The sequence below is a fragment of the Filicampus tigris genome, chromosome 6, assembly GCF_054856515.1.
Source record: "Filicampus tigris isolate MCC_2025a chromosome 6, RoL_Ftig_1.0, whole genome shotgun sequence".
NCBI classification, from domain to species: domain Eukaryota; kingdom Metazoa; phylum Chordata; class Actinopteri; order Syngnathiformes; family Syngnathidae; genus Filicampus; species Filicampus tigris.
Window position 1 is genome coordinate 19,081,782 of NC_141222.1, and position 20,042 is coordinate 19,101,823.

The 20,042-nt window shown below is 39.6% G+C and overlaps 1 protein-coding gene across 2 annotated transcripts in view; it reads right to left on the minus strand.

Annotated features, from left to right (window-relative positions):
* Positions 1 to 20,042, minus strand: part of npnta (nephronectin a) — a 48,992-nt gene that overhangs the window by 19,598 nt on the left and 9,352 nt on the right. Inside the window, exons 3-4 of one of the 2 annotated variants that reach the window (XM_086032529.1) lie at positions 13,775 to 13,825; positions 11,452 to 11,544 (exon numbers count right to left, since the gene is read on the minus strand). In XM_086032529.1, the coding sequence (XP_085888655.1) occupies positions 11,452 to 11,544; positions 13,775 to 13,825 (144 nt within the window). The remainder of the gene's footprint in view (positions 1 to 11,451; positions 11,545 to 13,774; positions 13,826 to 20,042) is intronic. The other variant, XM_086032530.1, reaches the window with a different exon arrangement.

Consider the following 20,042-nt stretch of genomic DNA (forward strand, 5'->3'; position numbering starts at 1 on the left):
TATCAGGTTTAAAAAAAAAAATTGAGTAATCAATTATTTAATTGTCGAACAAAAACATAGATGTTGAGTTGAATATGACTGATAAAAAAAAATTAAAAGGGACCCCATCCCCAAATTGTGTAAATTCCTGGTTTAGGCTCATTGATACGCATAAAAAGTTCCCAACTTAGACAATACACAGAATTTTGCAAACCTAGCGGCACGTGATGGATAGAAGTTATTAAATCCCGCTGACTCATGGCAAGTTCACCGGGACGCCATCCAGCTGTCTCTCATAAAAGCAGTGCATCATTCTTGGCTTCTTTCATGTTGACAGGCCACCCATGGGGCGTGTAAAAAATCCCATCAGAAAAAATTAGGCGCTTTTTTCACAAGAGGTAGTTTTGATGACTGGAGCATAGGTGGAGCTAATAACTGTATAAATCTCCGCTCCCTCACTGCAGTTGCATCACTGTCATCGCCGCTTTCTACCTGTCAGCAAGTTGAGAAATGATCCTGATACGACTTCATTTTCTTCTTACGCCTGATTCCTAAATGCTTTAACCAGGCAAATGTGACAGCTTTATTCCTTATTTATTTATGCCCAACAGCCCCTGAGGTGACTTCCCGATGGCTGACTATTTTGACGTTTCCCAGTATGAAAAAGCACAGGTGTGACTAATGGCTTCTGATGCCTTCTCCTTAGGCACACTGCACGCTGCTGTGCGTCACACACACAGAAAAAGTTGAACAAATCAATGGCCTTTGATATAGTCATTTACATTGCGAATGCAACAACTTATTCCACGGGTGCATTCAATCTTGACCCTCTACAAACCACATTGGAGTGGCAGCAAAATCATGCCCTACAACTCGACACTACACTTTAATGTACTGCATAGCCACAAATTGCATCCAGGGGGCATTTATTTACTCAGCTGCAGATGGGCAAGTGTCTTTGAAGAGGAAGGCCATCATAAACATGTACACACACAGCATTGTGAAGTGATTACATGTGTTCCACAGTCAGGTGGAATGCTAAACAGTAAGATTCCACACTTTAATTAATCAAAGAGACTGTGTAAGTGACTAGATTTTCGCACTTTTTAAAATTGTTGGTTCATTAAAAAAACTGCCAGACTTGTCATAGCCTCTCTGCCCATATCCAAAACTTAACCTGCATTGTGGGGACTCTTTGTTAAACATAATCAACATTGACATATATCCAACAAGGAAGCACAAAGCGATATTTTCCATTAATCAAAGGGCTTATATTTTAAGACTATTATTTCAGCAGCTTTGGAAAAGGAGAGCCAATTAGCTTTCTTCAATCGGTGCTATGGAGCGTGTAAGAAGAGCTTATGGATGAGAGTACGAATGGGATCATTCACATGCTAACAAAGAGTACAAAGTCCCAAGATCAACTGGGAGCAAACAGAACATCAACAGTTGTTTCCATGACATTCGTAAATAAAGTCCGTTTTATCTTGGATACAGCACCATGGGCTCATATAGATTCCATCATCACAAGGTGTTAAGGCCAGACGGTTGCTTTGTAAATGATGCCAACTGCAGCACCATGGACATGTGTGCAATGCTTTGTTGGTGGGACTTCGACATACCTTCTAAAATTAACGTACTGTACACCACGGTTTCATTTGGATATATGATGGAACTCTTCTATTAATAGCAGCTTGTGTGCTCCTAAAGCCTGGCTAAATAATGGGTGACTACAGTTGTCATTAGCTTTGAATGCAGCTGTGGAATGAATTCCCTGTCCGCACTCCAAACAGCGGGGAGGCAGCGTTTCAGCAAATATAAGTTGCAAGAACTAGAAATGCTTGGAAAAAATATTTTTTTCGTCATAAAATGACAGTGGTAGTATTCTTGTCAACTAAGGCCTTCTCATTAAATCTGCTTCAACAATTACAATAAGTGAAACACAGCCTGTGGAAGTTCGAGTGACCATTTTGTTTGCCTCCTTATTCGTGGCTTTCATGACAAAACTGAATACAACTTTACTGCTTCATTTATTCAAAGTAACAGGTCGACTGCAGGTCATATTATCCCAATATTAAACCACATTGCGGGGACACTCACAACACCAACTGTGTTTTAAAGCCCTTAAAATAATTCACCTGCACTTTCTTATGAACGCTGCCCTGCCCTTGTCAGGGGGAAGCATTTAACTGCTTTATCTTTAACGCTCTACACCTGTGCACTCATGCACAGCAAACATAAATAAATAAAATAAAATAAAAATCTCTCTCAACTCTTTAATTAACGCTGTCTGCCCATCGAACGAACGCTTTTCCCCCCAAAGCCGACGGTGGGTGTTCTCATTATTGTGACAACAGAGAAACAAAAAGCGACTGCGTTCAGTGGGGTCTTTGCTTGCCTGTGGCGCTCAAAACCAAGCTTGAAACAAACTGAAATTAAAGCTCCAAGTAATGTTGAGCAGGCAGCTCACGGAGCGGCTTTAAATGATCGTGAAACTTTGAAGCCATCCTCCACCCACTTGAGTTGGCGAAGGCAAAAAAAACTTGACGTCAAATATGACTGCTTCCATTTGGGGATGATTTGGGAGAATCCGCTTGAAGGTGTTTGTCAAAATACGAGATCTGGAATTTGCCTAAAATCCAACCAAAATGACTAACCTACTTTTCAATTTTGGGCATGAGTGTTTGAGACTTTTTTAATGAGAGAAATGTCCTTTCAATTTCATGTTGATCAGTGAAACTGGTGTTGTGGTATAATTTTCTGTACACAAGGCCACACTGCAAAAAATTGCCAAGTGTTCAGCAACCCTCAAAAAAGCTATTAATTTGTCAAACTAATAATACAGTGATTCTAAGAGGGTCTTTGCAACACCTGGTGCTCGGGCCCCAATAAGGATGGAGAGCACATGCCAAACAGCCTGTGAAGTGAAAAGGATATGATGCAGAGAAGTTGTGACAAGTGACAGATAGAAAGGTCTAAAAGTGTGATAGCTCAAGGCTGAAGGGTGGTGGTGAAACTGCAGCAGGGGGCGGAGACATACACTCTACCATTTAAAAGTGTTGTTTTCAAATCCCAACTCACCAAGGTACAAGGTAATTGCCTGCTCCTAGTCTTGTCCCATCATCTCCTACTCACTACCTATCACATCCCTTCCTCACAGGAAGTAACACTGCGTACCTTACAACCCATGTTTTCTCCTGTTCTATTTGCTACTTACCTCCTTCATAGTGTGTAGCAAAGCCTAGCTAGCTCACTAGTCACGTCCTGTCCCATTTGTTACTTGTGGCATCCCTTCTTCACAGGGTATAGCACTGCCTCGCTCACTACGAAGGCCCAGCCCTGTCTTATCTCACTTGTCACAGGGTCTAGCAGTGTCTAGCTAGCCCGCTACCCATGTCCTATTCCATTTTGGTCTATTTGCTACTTGTCGTATCCCTCCCGTCCCTGCCTTATTTGTCACTCATCATGTCCCTTTCTCACAGGTTGTATTCTCAGTCACCACATACTGTATGGATAAAAGCGCCTTAATGTTCCTGCTGTCTTATACGGTTGTCGTTTTTAGTTTCATTTCCTATTTAGCTGTCTGTTAGCTAAATTTAATGTACGAATGCTGAAAGGCATATACTGTATAGTGTAGCTCGATAAATCTGAATGTAGGAGAAAAGTTATTCAGTAGTCAGTAGTTCATTTGAAAAAGTGAAACTCATATACAGATTCATTAAACAAATAGGAATATACTTCAAAAGGCAAATTTGACCAAATCCCTACATTGAAATCATTCTTCAAGTGTGGTTGGACCATCACGTCGTGAAGACTCTCCTTAAACTCAAAGAACAACCTGCTATACTCCTCCCCATCATACAATTTTAGGCAGCAACACATTTCCTCAAAACCAGTTACTTCTTTCCTTAACAACAACAACAACAACAACAACAACACCAAAACCCCCTAAAAATCCAAGAATAGGCAGGGTTCACTGTACTAAAAATCCAACCAATAGTCGCACCTCTCTACATACCGACCATACTTGAAAACAGATGCGAACGTGAGTTGGGGTTGAATCCGGCTTAATTCTCAGCGTATGCCCATCAAAAGGTGTTTATCATGTGGTTGGAATTGAAGTGGAAACGTGTACTCTGGGAAACGAGTCTCATCGAGGTGTGCCGTGCTGCATTCCCTACAAACATAGACGTCAGCAGTGGGCTCCTTTTCTAAGGGTTAGCTCTCTAGGCACTGTTCTAACGGCAAAGGAGTGGTCTTGAGCGGCATCCAAAGGTTAAGAATAGCCTTTAAGGAGTGCAAGATGACAAAGGAAAATGCTTAGGATCAACGCATGCTCGGCATTTCATGCGGACATTCTTCTAGTTTGGTGTTTCTTGTGACTTCCCATAAAGACGAGGTCTTTAGGAATAGAGGTGGAGAGTGACGTCAACTCCTTCACCATGCACCACGTCGGAAGGATAAATCTCACCCTCCGTCACCGGACGATGGTCCACAGGTAGAAATATGGGGAGGTGACTTGACCACATCGGTGGAGACAAATAGTCCGGCTGTTCTTCTTGCAAAACAAGATGGTTTAGGTGGAAAGAAGAAGGTAAATCAAAAGAGAAAAAGTGGTGGAGGGACAAGAGAATGAGAAGGCAGTGGATTAGAACACCTCTGACCGCCACATTCCTGGAAAGTAAAGAGGAACATTACGCAGTAAAGAGGATTACACTTGTGGAAATGCACATGGAAGAAGGCCAATTGGGTGAAAGTGGTCTCTTTCTCCTGCCAGCCGTTCAGCCGTTCCTGTTTTTGTAGTAGGATCTAAGGGAATTACAGTATCTTACGGATTTGTACTATCCTTCGGTAAAGCGCATCAGGAGGCTCAAAGACCGCCGCTTCCATTTAAAGAAGCAAAACAATGCCCCGACGACAAATGCTTAAGCTCTAGGAATTTTAGGCATTCTGCTTTCTCCCTGTCCAACTATGTTCTCCTCCGGCACCAGACACCTGTTTGTATGTGACAGGGAAGACGATGCTTTGGACACCAATGATTTCAAAAGGAGACGTTTAAACTGACAGTTTGCATCATTCCAGTTGTTTGGAATACAGTTTAAACAAGGTCACTGTTCTGTAAAGAATGACATGAGTGTAACAAAATGCCAAAAATCTTTTACATCTATATCTACATATGAACTTTGGGATAGGGTTAGGTATATTTACTGAATTGGGCTTCAAGGTAGATTTACGGATTCAAATTAAGGTTTGTAAACAGGATTAGGGTTTCAAATAAAGATTTCAAGCAATGGTAAGAGTTTTAAATAAGGGTTTTTAGCCGAGGTTCTGGTTTAAAGTTAGCCTAGCCTAGTTTAGCGTTTCAAAATGTTGGTTTCAAACAAGTGTTAATGTTTCAAATTAGGGTTTTAATGTATGGGTGGTGACCTGGTGGAGATCCAAAAAGTGGCAGCGTGCCTTTTCATTCTTTTCTTCCCATCTGTATTTCCTACTTTCCGTCCAACCATTCTTCCTTCCTTAATTCCATACTATTCTTGTTTCCTTTCTTCCCATCTCGCATCCACCCTTCCTACATCCATTCTTCCTTTTTTTGTCCTTCCTTGCTTCCTTTCATCCTTCTTTCCTTTTGCATAGCATCATTGTTCCCTTCCTTTCATCCTTCTTTCCTTTCATAGCATCATTGTTCCCTTCCTGTCATCCAATCTTCATCTTTCCTTTCATTCATACCACCCTAGTTTCCTTCTATCCTTCCTTACCACCTTACCAGACCTGGCTTGCTTGTTTCCATCCTTCCATTGTTTCTACCTTCCTTTCATCCTAACATTCTTCCATCTTTCCTTGTCCTTCCAACCTTTTAAACATCTTTCCTTCCATTCTTTGTACCTTCCATCCTTTCTCCCTTTTATTCATTCATACCACCCTTGCTTCCTTCCAACCTTCCATTCTTCATTTTTTGATTACTTGTTGCCAACCATCCTTTCTACCTTCTTTCTCCATGTCCATCCTACCATTCATCTTACATCTCTCCTTTTTTCATACATTTTTTCTTCCTACTTTCCACCCTTGTTATTACTTCCAAATTTGCATTCATTCTTAAATTAGTTAATTTAAAAAGTGTAAACTGTATCTACCCCTGCCTCACCCTGTAAATGAGACAGTGTCAGGTGTTTGACTGTAAACAAGAGACAGGGTATTTGGAAACCCACATTACAGATGGAGGTGTTGTGATGTTGTAGATGTGGCGCCTTCAGCTAAGTCCTTAAATAGCGGGTCAACTCAACCTAATTAAAGTCACCCACATGCAATAATCATCTAATTAGATGGTTCGCGTCTGCCACCGGTCGGTACCGCCAAATTGTTGGGACAGATTATCACGTTGATGAGTTTATTTGCACAGCGTGATTAAAATCCCCAAACGCTTGCAGGCATCTGGAGGAGGATCTTGACAGGCGTTTGCTTAACGATTCATTTATATGCAATCCCATCTAGACAGTGTGCACAGAAATATCAAAGGAAGTCGTATACATACTAAGATGGGGCTGGCGGTAAAAAGGCATTTTGCCATGCATAATGAGAGCCTCTAAGGGGGGCTGAATGAGATCGTAGCCCTTTGTCATGAAAAAATTTGAAACCTAAGACATTCTTTCCTCGAGTAATAATTCTAATGTTAGTCATTGTAGTCCAAAATAATTTGAAACCTATTTTAATACTCTTTTGTGCAGTTTTTGTTATACTTCTTAATTGTCAATATTATTTTTCTTCAAGTTGGACATCATGCATAATGGTAAACCGTTCAGGGCCCAGGACTAGAAAGTGGTGCCAAAACATATTAGATTAACCACTTAATTTAAAAAAAGTGGTTGGCTGTTATGCACTCAATTAAAATCAATGTAATATGCGTGTTTCAAATTGTGTTATTTCTTTTCAATAAAAAATCCCCAAAAAAACCTAATAAAATAGTGCCATAAAAACAAGTTAATGGCAGTGTTTCGACACACGCACAGCAAAAAAAAAAAACATCTAACAATGCATGGTAAAATTAAATGATTTTAGTTAGCGTGGATTGATATTTTAGTTGTCATTACCTAATGGTACATGATTTTTTGTATTTAAAAAATCCCATCCATCTGGTACATGTGTGTTAGGCATAAACTGCTCAACCTTTCCTGTGTTGTGTGTTGAGTGTTTAACAACGCTCTTGGTCTGAGCGCCTACAGGGTCATGTCTGTCTTCACCTCCCACTAAAAGCACAGGAATGTGTGTCCATTTACTAATGCAGGTGCACTGCAGACATGTTTTATTTGCATTTACTGATCAAGGCTCTTAGCGACGGTTTCATTTCCATGTTCATCATGTGATTTAAACGCTTTAAATGGGGCGGCAGGGGTGACACTTTGACCTTTACTGGCACGCGCCAGCCGGCGAGCGACTTGTGCCGCTCGCCTTGAAAAGGGGCGTGCAGGCTGCCACGCACATCAATCGTAACCACCAAATCAATTTTTAATGAAGGCATGCATTTAAATGAGCAACTTTAATCTATGGTTCGTGAATAATTCACTCTGCTTCCATAGCATGCTCTGGCTCAAAACACCCGAGGTTGTCTCCAGAAACGAAAATGCTGAAAAAAATTGGGTTGAAAGCTTCATAATGGAGCGTGTGTTCAACGGGTTACATCGATAAAACGGTCTGGAGTGGGCGTCAGTGCATAAGTGGTTAATTGCCCCTCAGTTGTGAAGTAGGGGTTTTGAGTCTGGGCTCCGGCCTTCCTGTGTGACGTTTGCGTGTCAAGAGTTCAAAGGCAAGATCGGGCAACTCCATTTTTTGGGATATTGAGTAAAGTGTTTTTTACATTTCTGATCGATGGTTAAAGCAAATACATTTGGTTTACCTGAATGTTAAAGCTAATACATTTTATTTACAGTAAAATCACAATTGCGCCCGTGTATAATATGTCCCCCCAAATTTACCCATAAAAAGCAGTTGTCTCGCTTATACTCATGTAAAGTATAATACGGTGCCCTGATATACTGGTATCATTTATTATCAGAGCAAACACTATGAATGAATAAAGATTCAAAACATACCAATAAAGAGTGAACGCTTTTAAACACGTTAAAAACTGTACTTATGATTAATGTCTTTCAAAGTATTTCTAAAAGCCTGTTTTCCAAAATCGTATTCTTTCACTGTACGCTCTTTTAGTTGTTTATATCTTTACTTTGCTTTTACATCTCTTTAACTCTGTTTGTAACTGCTTTTAAATGTACTTTTAATTACTGTATGTGAAGCATATTGAGTTACGTTGTGTATGACGTGCTATAAATCAGTGGCTTTTATTTAACATCCCCTAGGTACTACTAAACAACAAAACAATGGGAACATTTTTTCTTTCTCATTAAGCCCCTTGTATAACACCCCCCTCGATTTGTAGTATTATTCACAGGATTTTATTGTAGGTTGTATTAAGCAATTAAGAGGGTTATTTGGATCAAATTTTACTTTTATTCTAAAGTCTTTCAAAAGGGTCTTAGATGTTATTTAACTGCAAAAGCAGACAACTCAAAGAATTTTTTTTTTGCTTTTCTGAATAAAAAAACCCACAGGTGACAATAGTAGAACAAAAAATATCTTAAACTAACACCTATGTTTAAAATTAACGATTCGAATGGAGAGAAAAGACACACTGATGGCATAGAGTCAGTTATCTCAATCATTACTGCTATCCTCGAGATCCTTTCAACTTACTTGTAGAATCTCTGATCACCAACGCTAATCACACCAAATTAGCGATGGAAATTTCAGAGTTATGGAGAGATGCTCTTTCAGCTGCTGGCACCTTATTTTTTCTGTTGCTTCAAATAATGTATTCCCAAATTATGCGTAAAATGGATGACTAATTAAAAAATACAATAGATAGCAAATGACATCACTACACTGATGACATCATCTCTCTTGGACTGTTTCATTCATTGACATATTTTATGCTCACTTTCAAGCACAATTAAAGCTATACTATAGCAGCGAGTTCAGGAGAAATAATGGGTATGGTTTGAGGACATACGTGACAAGTGACCACTTTGTGATGACATAAATATGAATTGGCTCATAATTGGCTTACACTGAGATGATGGTAGCTGCATCAAAATGCGCTTGGTTTCTGCAGTTAAACCTTTACTTTCGACAAGTTTTACATAATGGTTGTTCGGTTTTGCGCGCTTATAAAATACGTTATCGGATGACGCCTTGATAGGCAGCTTGCTAGTGAGTGGCTCTATTTTTGACTAAATGGCGCTTGAAAAGGGGATTTTCTCTGGGTACTCTGTGATTGGCTTGCAACCAGTCCCGGCTGTACCCCACCTCTCACCTGAAGTCAGCGACTAGCTAGCTCACTTTTGACCCTAATGAGGAGAAGTGGTATAAAAGATGGATGGATGGTCTGGAGTGAGATCTCTTTGGTTAGATTAGGACGAGCCGTGTGGATGGTCAGACAGGAACCATTTACTGTATGTGCCCGAAGTGCATGAGGATTTGTAAGGAACATTCCCTAAAGGATCTCAATGTCTCTCCCTCTCGAGCCAACCTTGCTTTTAATTACACACTATCCTTTTCCTGTCTGAAGGTGTAAATTCCTCTGTGAAGCAGTTTTTTTTTTTTAAACCTGTTAGTGAGGATAGCTCACGCAAAAAGGTGCGCAAAAAGTGTAGTCGATGAGTGAGATCTCATCTTGGTGGGAAAGAGCTAACACACATGGGGACAGTTCATCCCTACTTGAGCCCAATCAACACATTCTCGCTGCACTCTTGTGATGAAAACAAAGAGTGTTCTGCTCAGTGAGCAAACGCCACCACACTGACAGGCTGAGGACTTTAACACCCATGATGACGAGTTTGTCACCTGGAAAGAATTGAGCGGGGTACACACATACCGATAATCAGGATTAATTTGGCCATTTTTTACTCCGTCCCATTCATTCAGCAAGGTCAAGGTTGTTGGATGTCTGTCTTTCAAAGATTATCCTGTGGTGTGGGCGAGGGATCTTTCCTCCCGTTCTGCTCGGAACAATGTCAAGGCCAGAAATAACAAGCATGCTTACTCGGGTCCAAATCTGGAGATTGTTATTGTTTTTTATTGCCTTGTGTCTCTTCTTAACAGGTCAAATGCAAGCTCCATAGGGTTTGGATTGAAATTGTTTATTTTTTGGGGGGGTGCGGGGGGGTGGGGTGTAAAATGCATGTTCTACAGGATTTAAGTCAAGAGATTGAATTTGTTTTGTGGTTTACTCTCTTCAGTCTAGTGTCTTTAACAGTGAAAATGTATATGCGATCTAGGGTTTAAGTCTGAAGAGTGAAATTGTTGTAGTTGCCACTTCCTTCATTTTGCTCTTTTGATGGTAAAATGCATCTATTGTAAAATGTATTTGGTTTCAGTCAGTGACTGAAATTGTTCTGTGGTCACGCCTTTCAGTTTTCTCTGTTCTGCAGGTAAAATGCATGTTATCGGGTTTGAGTCTGGAGATCAGAATGGTTTTGGGGGTTATTCACTTCAGTCTTCAATTCTGTAGGTACAATTCATGCTCTAATAGGGCTGGGCGACATGGCTGAAAAGTGTATTGCAATATAAATGTCATATTGGTCGATATCGATATATATATATATCTTTTTTTTTCATTTCCTTTTTAACTATCAAAAAGGGAAGGGAAAGGCTGAATTCAGATTTTTTTTTGTCTTAAAACATTTGACCTTCAAAATAAGGTCAACAACTATAAAAAGTATAGATTAAATAAACGCTTGCCAATCTGAATCAGTGCACTGCCTTTTTTTTCTTGTTTATTTTGAGACACTATAGAAAAAGAGGGAGGGAGTTTGAGACATAACCAAATATACTTCGCTGGGCCGTGATAGGTCAAGGCGCTGACGGTCCTTCTGGCCCGTTGTTTTAAGTTTTGAGATTTTTTGAGCACATGACCATGACAATACATATTGATATTGAATTATTGGCCCAGCCCTATGCTCTAGTACCTTTAATAATAGAGAACAAAATGGTTCTGAGGGTACTCCCTTCAATCTCCTCTTGTGTATTTAAAATGAAATGGATATAAGTCTAGAAATTGACGGATGAAAAAACGTGGTGATGTCAATGGGTCACTGGTTTGATGCAGCTGTTGCAAGCAAAACATTTGTAACTCAATATTTCTTAAGCAAGTCTTATTTAAGTTGTGTCAGGTCCAAATGGAAATACAAACTGAAATGTTGATCTCTCCTCGCATTTTCATCTTTTTTTTTTTTTTTTTTTGTCGCACCCATTTGTTCAGTCTGCATCAAACATACAAGGAATTGGAGTCATTGTTATCAGAACTGGACAATGTGAGAAAATAAAATACACCCACATTGAATCATTTGCACCTGTAGTAACTCAGCCTTATTGCTTCCTGTGTAGTGAGTGTTGCAATGATGAAGGACTCAGCCCACTCACCTTGATTGCAGGTCTTCCCCGTGAAGCCTGCGTGACATTTGCACTTGTTAGGCCCCACGCAGTCTCCATGCTTGCAGCCCAACTGGCAAAGTGCTGAGTGGGAATTCAGAGAGGAAAAAGGAGATTCATTCCACAGCTTCATCACCCAGGCTTTAAAAACGGGACACTTTATAGTAGTAAAACAGCAGTATGGTGCAATTATGGAGGACACGACTTAATCCTATAAGGTAGTTTATGGTGGTTTGATGGACCTTTAGGGGTCCAATGCTTAATTCTATTGACACTTTTACAGCTTAGGAACATACAGTGCTTAAATTTATTACATCATTTGTAATAAAACAACACACAATCCAGCATAAGTGAAGTGTTTTAAAGTGGATTCTTTCAGTTTCAGTCAGTTGTTGATTTACCATTTCGAACAGAATGAATGAGTATTTTCAAACTGAATTCCCATGGTTCACAAGACGGTGATCCAGACAGAGGACGATAACATTCACGCTGGATAGCTTTCTCATCATAAGTCATTTAAAAGCCAAAACCCAAAACTATCCAAATGTTGCAACCAGACGTTCGAAGCTGGCTAAACAGCTTAGCTGGCACAACATGACAATTGGTCGCCTGATATTTGACAGATTTGACAAGATAATACTAGCTTTATCCAGAATGTGCAATTATCTGGTTTTTGGGGTGGGGATCCCTTCAAATTTGCCAAATAACTTCAGACATTTGTGTGGATGTCGTGAACACATAATATAACCATATTAATATAACTTCTGAGTATGGCGTTGGTAACCAAGACAACTTGGGGAGGAGTTACTACAAACGAGAGCAAAAACAGTAAAAACATTGATTTTATTTTCATTCGAGGATACGGCACTTCGTTATCATGCAGCTGTATTACACTTGTAAATTTGCAAACACAAACGAGACCTCTTGATTGGCTAGTATGCAGTTGAAGGTGTGGCATCCCAAGCATGACTGATTCATTTTTGCAGTGATTTTGCTCAAACAAAAAGACTGTTGAATAGTTGAAATGTCCAGTGGACCATCAGGGTGCTGTTGGAAAGTCGCCTAGAACCAAGCGCTTTGTTAGCAGGTCAAACGAAAGGAAGCTCTGCTGCCAAGTTAGCTCAATGCAGAGGAATGCTAAGCCAGATCAGAGGCAGCCATCAGCAGGGCCTCCATGAGTATTTATAAGCTTCGGAGCTGGCGGAGGGATCAGGGAGGCCGTCACCGTCTATCAAGCATGGGAGGGACTAAAAAAAAAAAAAAAAGTCTTCAGCAGCTGGAAGGCCAAACATAGCTGGTAGGACCAACCTTCCATTAACACCAATATCCAAGTGGTGACACACTTTCACTGAGCTGGGGGAAGCGGGGAGGATTGTTTGGACATTATTTGTACAACTATGGTAACATTCTGATTTGCTTAAGTGACCGTGCGATCGATACCGGATGAACAGGGCTATTTTTGGCTTTGAAGATGATCGTTCTTTCAGCTCTATTTCTAGAGGACAGTAAATAACAGCACAGTACGGTGTGGTGGTGGTTAGCATGTCTGCTTCACAGTTCTGAAGTTCAGGGTTCAAAACTCTACTCTGGCATGAATGTGTGGAGTTTGCCTTTTCTTTCAATGCTTGTGCGGGTACTGAATTTCATATAGAAATCCCAAAGCATACGTAAGGTTGATTGAAGACTCGAAAGTGAGCCATCGTTAAGTGTATATGTGAGTGTGAATGGTTGTTTGTCTATAAACACCCTGCAATTGGTTGGCATCAGTCCAGGGTGGTGGTCATCCAAGGTCAACTGGTATAGGCTCCAGCTCACAAGTGAGGACAGGTGATATAGAAGATGTATGGATGAGAGTGATAAATGGTAATGTTGATCGTCCATTGTCTGGTACGCTGACTTAAAACTGCTTTTTACAAACGATTTACAAAGATACTTGACAACTCCCGATTAGAATCCTCAAAGCAACAACAACCGATATACGGCAATTACAGGGGATTCTATGTTTACGACGGAGTGCTGTTCCTACGGCGATGTAACCACATTTGAACAACTGAACGCATTGCAGACCCTCCCCACTTAAATGTTTAATACTTTCATACGTACTGCAGGACCAGTTGGAGCATGACCATAAACATTCAGTGTCTAGGCATCCAGGACACTTCAGGACTTCCACTAGTTGGGTTACAGAGTTTAAGCGGCAAGGTGATCGGAGTGACTTTGGATCTATAAATAAAGATTCAGAGGATGTACCCATCCCAACCCAACCCCCCACTTCCCTCAGCGATCATACGACCAAGCAACATGTGGAGCTAACCTTGGGGCTGGCACCTTATCCCGACTAGCCTGTGAGTTAAGTCGAAGGGAGCTGCAAGACAAACAGCCAGACACACAAGAACACAGTTGCAGGCATTGAACTCAATGTGAGAGGTGGTGACTTTTTTCAAAGCCCCAGTTCCACCAAATTGTTCAGTTCACTTGGATATCCAAATAAATTATCCATGTCATACTATTAAAAACATTTTCTTTGAAGTATCAACTGGGCTTTTGACAAAATTTTCTTCAAGTATGGGAAAATTAATGTACGTACGTACATACGTAAGTTGTTCTTTAGAAGGCAATCTAGTTGAAAGTAAATGAATATCACATCTCCTGATTGCAGCCAAGCGAAACACTCTGTTTTGCAACCAATTGACCACATTTTTAATAATTAATTATTAATCAACCATTATGTCCATCTCTAGTACCAACTGCAATGGAACTGTTTCACCCAGTTGGATCTTGACAAGCTGTGGTCCAATAATAAGCGGACAGACTTGCCTTATCATAAATAACATGAATTACAATTCCTGTTGAGTGTTTCAAACTTCATATCATTGTGAACTGAACTATTTCACTAAGTGGAAATGAGACTTTTATTCCTCTCCAAACAAACAAAAAAATAGCCTTAAAGTTCTGGAGTCACATGTGTTAGTTAGTTAGCGTGGGTAGCAGGAAGGCAAATGGTACGGGTAAATTCACACTTTCTAATTAAGTTGACTGCGATTTTGTCAATGTTTTCATAGCAAGAACAATTTGCTTGTGCCCTTACCACGCAGTGCCATGTCCTTTTTCAAATGGTTATTTTTCAATAATCTTTCAAAGGATTGATCACCATTTTGAGGGGCCTCAACATTCTCAAAAAATAACAAATGGTCACAAGTGTATGTATCTGGGGTTAATGTATGGATTTTAGGGGTCCAGAACACAACTGCTACCTAATTTTCATTGATCAACCTAAAATTAGGTGGACCTAAAAGTCCTAGACCTTTGCACTAAATTGAACAGGAAGTCAGGAATATTGCTTTATAAGCATTTATATTGACCAAATTCCAAGACTCATACTCTGAAAAATGTCAGAAGCAGGTATCCTGAACATAAATGTTTTGCACTTCATGTTTATTACAGAGCCGTTTAGATTACACCTTTACTTTGTAGGTGTTTTACATTTGGGGGTTATTTCATGACCCCCTTTGAGACTTGGCAATGCACCTTAAAGTATATTTTCTTTATTGATAAATTGTCACTTTGTACATAATGAGAACGTTTGGTGTTTTTATTTCCATTGCCAGGAATCTTTTATGTTAATGTTTCTACCTTGGCTTTATTTCAACACTGATCTGCCTTAGCCCATTTGTTCTATGTATCAGCTCAAGCAGCAGACATATTTTAAAGTGCAACCCGAGAAAAATGAAGCGATAAGAAGGCCGCCCACTCACCATCACGACAAAGTGAAACTAAAATGGTATCGCTTTACCAGTTTTTTTTTGGTCTTTTTTAAATCGCTGCTTTCAAAGCTCAAGTGACCGAGTGGAAACATAATCTTTGTGTTTGTCCAAACAATATCCTGGTCTCAGTGGCTTTGGAGGCCACCCATTTGGAAACAAATACGCGGCCTGTCTGGGACGAAAATTAACCTCATTCTAACCCGTCTACGTATGCGGTTACACCACTACTAGACAGGTCAATATTATTCATCGCAGTATTGATATTGGACCTGCTAGTGTTCTTTTTCTGTAACCATAACAGTGCATTGACTTTAATAGATAGGACATGCTGGAATGACCTGTAATTGATTTTTTGCTATGACAACAAAAGGGATCTTGTGAACAAGGAAGGGTATGAGAAAAATAGCAACCTTTGGCATGGGGTTTAGATTTTCGCAAATAATGTGACTCTATAGGGGAATGCCCGACGTACGATTGCTATTTGGCAATTACATTTTTTGAAAAACATATATCCAAATATTGCACTTGTAACAATGTGACGAATAGCTGCCATGTTTATGGAATTTTCTAACAAGTTAAAAACATGGCTTGAACTCTTCCAATGCCTTTACTATCTTCCAAAACAAATGCATTCAGTAAAAAACAAAACAAAACTAATGATTAATGATGGACATGACCTACTCCACTGCCCACACTGCCCTTCTCACGTATTATGTTCCATTTGTGCTATTCAAGTGGAGTTATTGGGGCAAGTGACCTCACGGTAATTTTGACACGTCGACTTGGATAACCCCTCAAAATTTAGGCCCATACAAACTTATAAGTGGATATTTTTAGCGGAAACTTGCAAGCCAATTGGAGAAGGAGTTCGCCGAGGAGCAAACCAAACAAAAGGGTCGAGGAGCTAAGTTAAGGAAGAATCAAGTTGTACCGTTTTACTTTAATATGAAGGCATTGTTTGACTCGATTTTCAATAGGTGATATCACACAGAAACCTTTTCCCAAAAAAGGCAAGTTTTTTTCTGACACACACAAAAAAAAAAAAACCTTCTTCAGAAACCATCATTGGATTTTCAAAATTGTTGGTACATTGTACTCAGGTTGAAGTGGGCAGTTTTTTTCTGACACACAAAAAAAAATAACCTTCAGAAACCATCATTGGATTTTCAAAATGGTTGGTACATTGTACATTGGGATTTTGACAGACTGTGATTTGGGGGAAATAATTTCTGCAAGCATCAAATGATTAACAATAAGAATGTTACTAGAGTATATGATCATTCAGGTAATTAACAAACAGAAGTGTTACAGTCGAAACTGTAAGGTAGATGTGCTCAGTACATCACAACAGTTACATACAGTGTGGTTGAAATAAAAGTAACTGGAACAGATTATTGCTGTTTCCGTTATTTTTACAAGGAAAATTGTTTCCGAATCCCAACAAATCAGAAGTGGTTGATTGAGTTGGGCCTTAGAGCTGTAGAGTTGTTTAATCACAGGGTGATTTCCTCTAAAATTTCATTCTAAATGTTCCGATGCGGTCAAATGATCCCGACAGCAGCTGGTTGGAATAAGAAGCTCCAAGCGGAGCTTCCGGAGCGTCTGAACATTAAACACGGAGTTGAAGCCTGCCAAAGAATTTCAGCAGCTCGTCTTCCTCAGTCTCTTGTGCGCTAAACCTCTAAATCTCACACCTCGGGATTCGTTCTCTCAACTTTCTTTTGTGCTTTCGTTCTTCTCTGCTGCCTCCTTTTTCGTCTGTAGGAATACTAAAAAAAAAAAAAAAAAAGTGATCCATCTTATTCTGGCAGAGGAGTTGCATGAACCGACTAGCTCATCTAGTCTCTCCCATCAGAAGTGGAGGTCAGCAGCACCTGAAAGCAGCTTGCCATGTTCGCACCGATGTGATTACTCTCCTTTTCATTCCTCTTTTTTGGACTTGCAGGAATACTAATGCATGTCTGAAATAAATTAATGTCAGGCCATGTCCACACTAACAAAAGGTGATATTTCAGTTTTAGCCACTTGGTTTGCTGAATTTAACTTTTGTTTAAAAGATAAATAAAACAGCATTAAAAAAAAGTGTGCCTTTTCTTAACTTCATCCTCAAATGTTTGCCATTTATTATATCCGTTAGTACAATTCTTTTTTTTTTTTTTTTTTTTTTTTAATTGAGAGGTCTTGATTGACCTTCATGAATTTGAATCGACTTCCACCAAACTTGGTGGAGGCATGGCGTATAAATTAAAGCAGTGATTGCCAAGTACTGAATGTGTGCAGCGGAAAACAATACAGTATACCCGAAAATAATAATTTACTACAAATAATGTATATTTGTTTATCTTTCTAAGCGAGCAACATATCATGACATAATAGCTTTGTGTTTAACTGAACAGGCTCTGATTTCATAAAGTATACATACATGTGTGAGTAAATTTAAATATCATCATCATCATCATTACAAACTACTTACTTTTTGTTTGATGATGTGCCATGAGATTTTTGTACTGCAAAATGTGTATCTTACGTCAATAAAGATTGGGAAAGAGTGAAATAAATAACAACTCATAAGGTTCTTAGTGAGACTCAGAATAAAAGAGTTTATTTTAGCCTGTGACTTAACCATACTTTGGTGCAAAGGCCACAACTCAATGGGTTTCAATATAAAGTGCAAATTGAATTTTCGCGATCACTCATCGTAGTTAGAACTATTAACGCCATCTGTAATGTGGTCACATCTTCCAGCAAAACATTACATTTTTTTTGTTAAGATGACCTGTTAAGATACATACAGTTGTGAACAAGTTTACATACACTTGTACAGAACATAATGTTATTGCTTTTCTGACATTCTAGTTATTTCTACAATTCAGATTTTTCTTTGATATAGTGATTGGAACAGATACTTCTTCATCACAAAATACATTCATGAAGTTTGGTTCTTTTATTAGTTTATTATTGGGTAACAGAAAAAGTGACCAAATCTGCTGGGTCAAAAATATACATACAGTAATGCTAATATTTGGTAACATGTTCCTTCACCATTTTGACGTCAATTAAGCGCTTTTGGTAGCCATCCACAAGCTTCTGGTTGATATCTTTGAGAACTCATCTTGACATAATTGGTGCAAGTCAGTTAAATTAGTTGGCTTTCATGGACTTGTTTCTTTAGCATTGTCCACATGTTCTCAATGGTGTTTAACTGAGTACTTTGGGAAGCCCTTTTTAAAACCTTAATTCTAGCCTGATTTAGCCATTCCATTACCACTTTGGATGTGTATTTGCGGTCATTGCCCTGTTGGAACACACAACTGTGCCCAAGACCCGATCTTGAATAATTTGATGGTATTCCTCCTTCTTTATTATCTCATTTACTCTCTGTAAAGCACCATTCCCAGTGGCAGCAAAACAGTCCCACGGCATAATACAACCACTACTGTGCTTGACAGTAGGCATGTGTTCTTTGGGTGAAAGGCCTCACCTATTCTCCTCCAAACATATTGGTGGGCATTGTGGCCAAACAACTCCATGATTTTTTTGGCCTGACCACTGATTTTTATTCTACAACGTCTTATTCTGTCCATGAGATCATTCGCAAATTTCAGTCGAGCCTTAAAGCGGAAGTCAACCCAAACATATATTTTTTAAGAATATGTTCCCAGCAGGCCCACTAGTTGAAACACAGCATTCTGATTAATATTGTGTTTGTGGAATATGAGTTAAGCAACAAAATCCACCCGTTTTCTATCTCTGGGGGCGGCCATTTTGTCACTTCTGTCGACTGAAAAGGACGTCACACACCCTCAGGACTCAGAAAACAACCAATTATAGCTCTGCTTCGGAAAAAAGGTGAGCCGTGATTGGTCGTTATCTGAGCCCTGAGGGTCTGTGATGTAATTTTCAGTCGACAGAAGTGACAAAATGGCCGTCCACTGAGATGGCTTTTGCTGCTTAACTCACATTTCATATGAATCATATTGCCTTGTTTCAACTAGCGGGCCAGCATAGAACATATTCTTGAAAAAAAAATGTTTGGGTTGACTTTCCCTTTAAGGTGCCACTTTTGGAGCAATGGCTTCCTTCTTGCACGGCAGCCTCTCAGTCCATGGCGATGCAAAACACGCTTGACTGTGGACACACTCCCCTATGCTCCAGCAGCTTCTAATTTTTGGCAGATCTGCTTTTTGATCGTTCTCGGTTGACTCTTCATCCTCCTGACCAATTTTCTCTCAAGAGCAGGCGACAGCTTGCATTTTCTACCTGATTATGACATTGACAAAACAGTGCCATTCATTTTATACTTGGGAAAATTGTTTGCACTGTTGCTCTTGGGACCTGCAGCTGCTTTAAAATGGCTCCAAGTCAATGATTCACATTTTCAGATCCGTGCTTAGCTCCTTTGACTTTCCCATTGCAGCGTTGTGGGCGTTTGTATCCAATGAGCCCTATTTAAATGGCTGAGAGAAACGATCAGCTATATTCACTCACAAGAAGTTAAGAGGCCATGCTATAAAGCTCCTTCCTTTGACAAAACTTTCTAAGTCACCAAAATTGCTAATTCATGTTGCTGTATGTATATTTTTGACCCAGAGGATTTGGTCTCTTTTTCTGTTAATCCATCATGAACTCATAAAAGAACCGAACTTCATGAATGTTTGTTGTGACAAAGAAGTATCTGTTCCAATCAGTCTTTCATAGAAAAAAATCTGAGTTATAGAGATAACTGGAAACCCGGGAGAGCCATGACATTATGTTCTTTACAAGTGTATGTAAACTTTTGATCACAACTGCAAGTTCAATTCTTGCAGATGGTGGCCA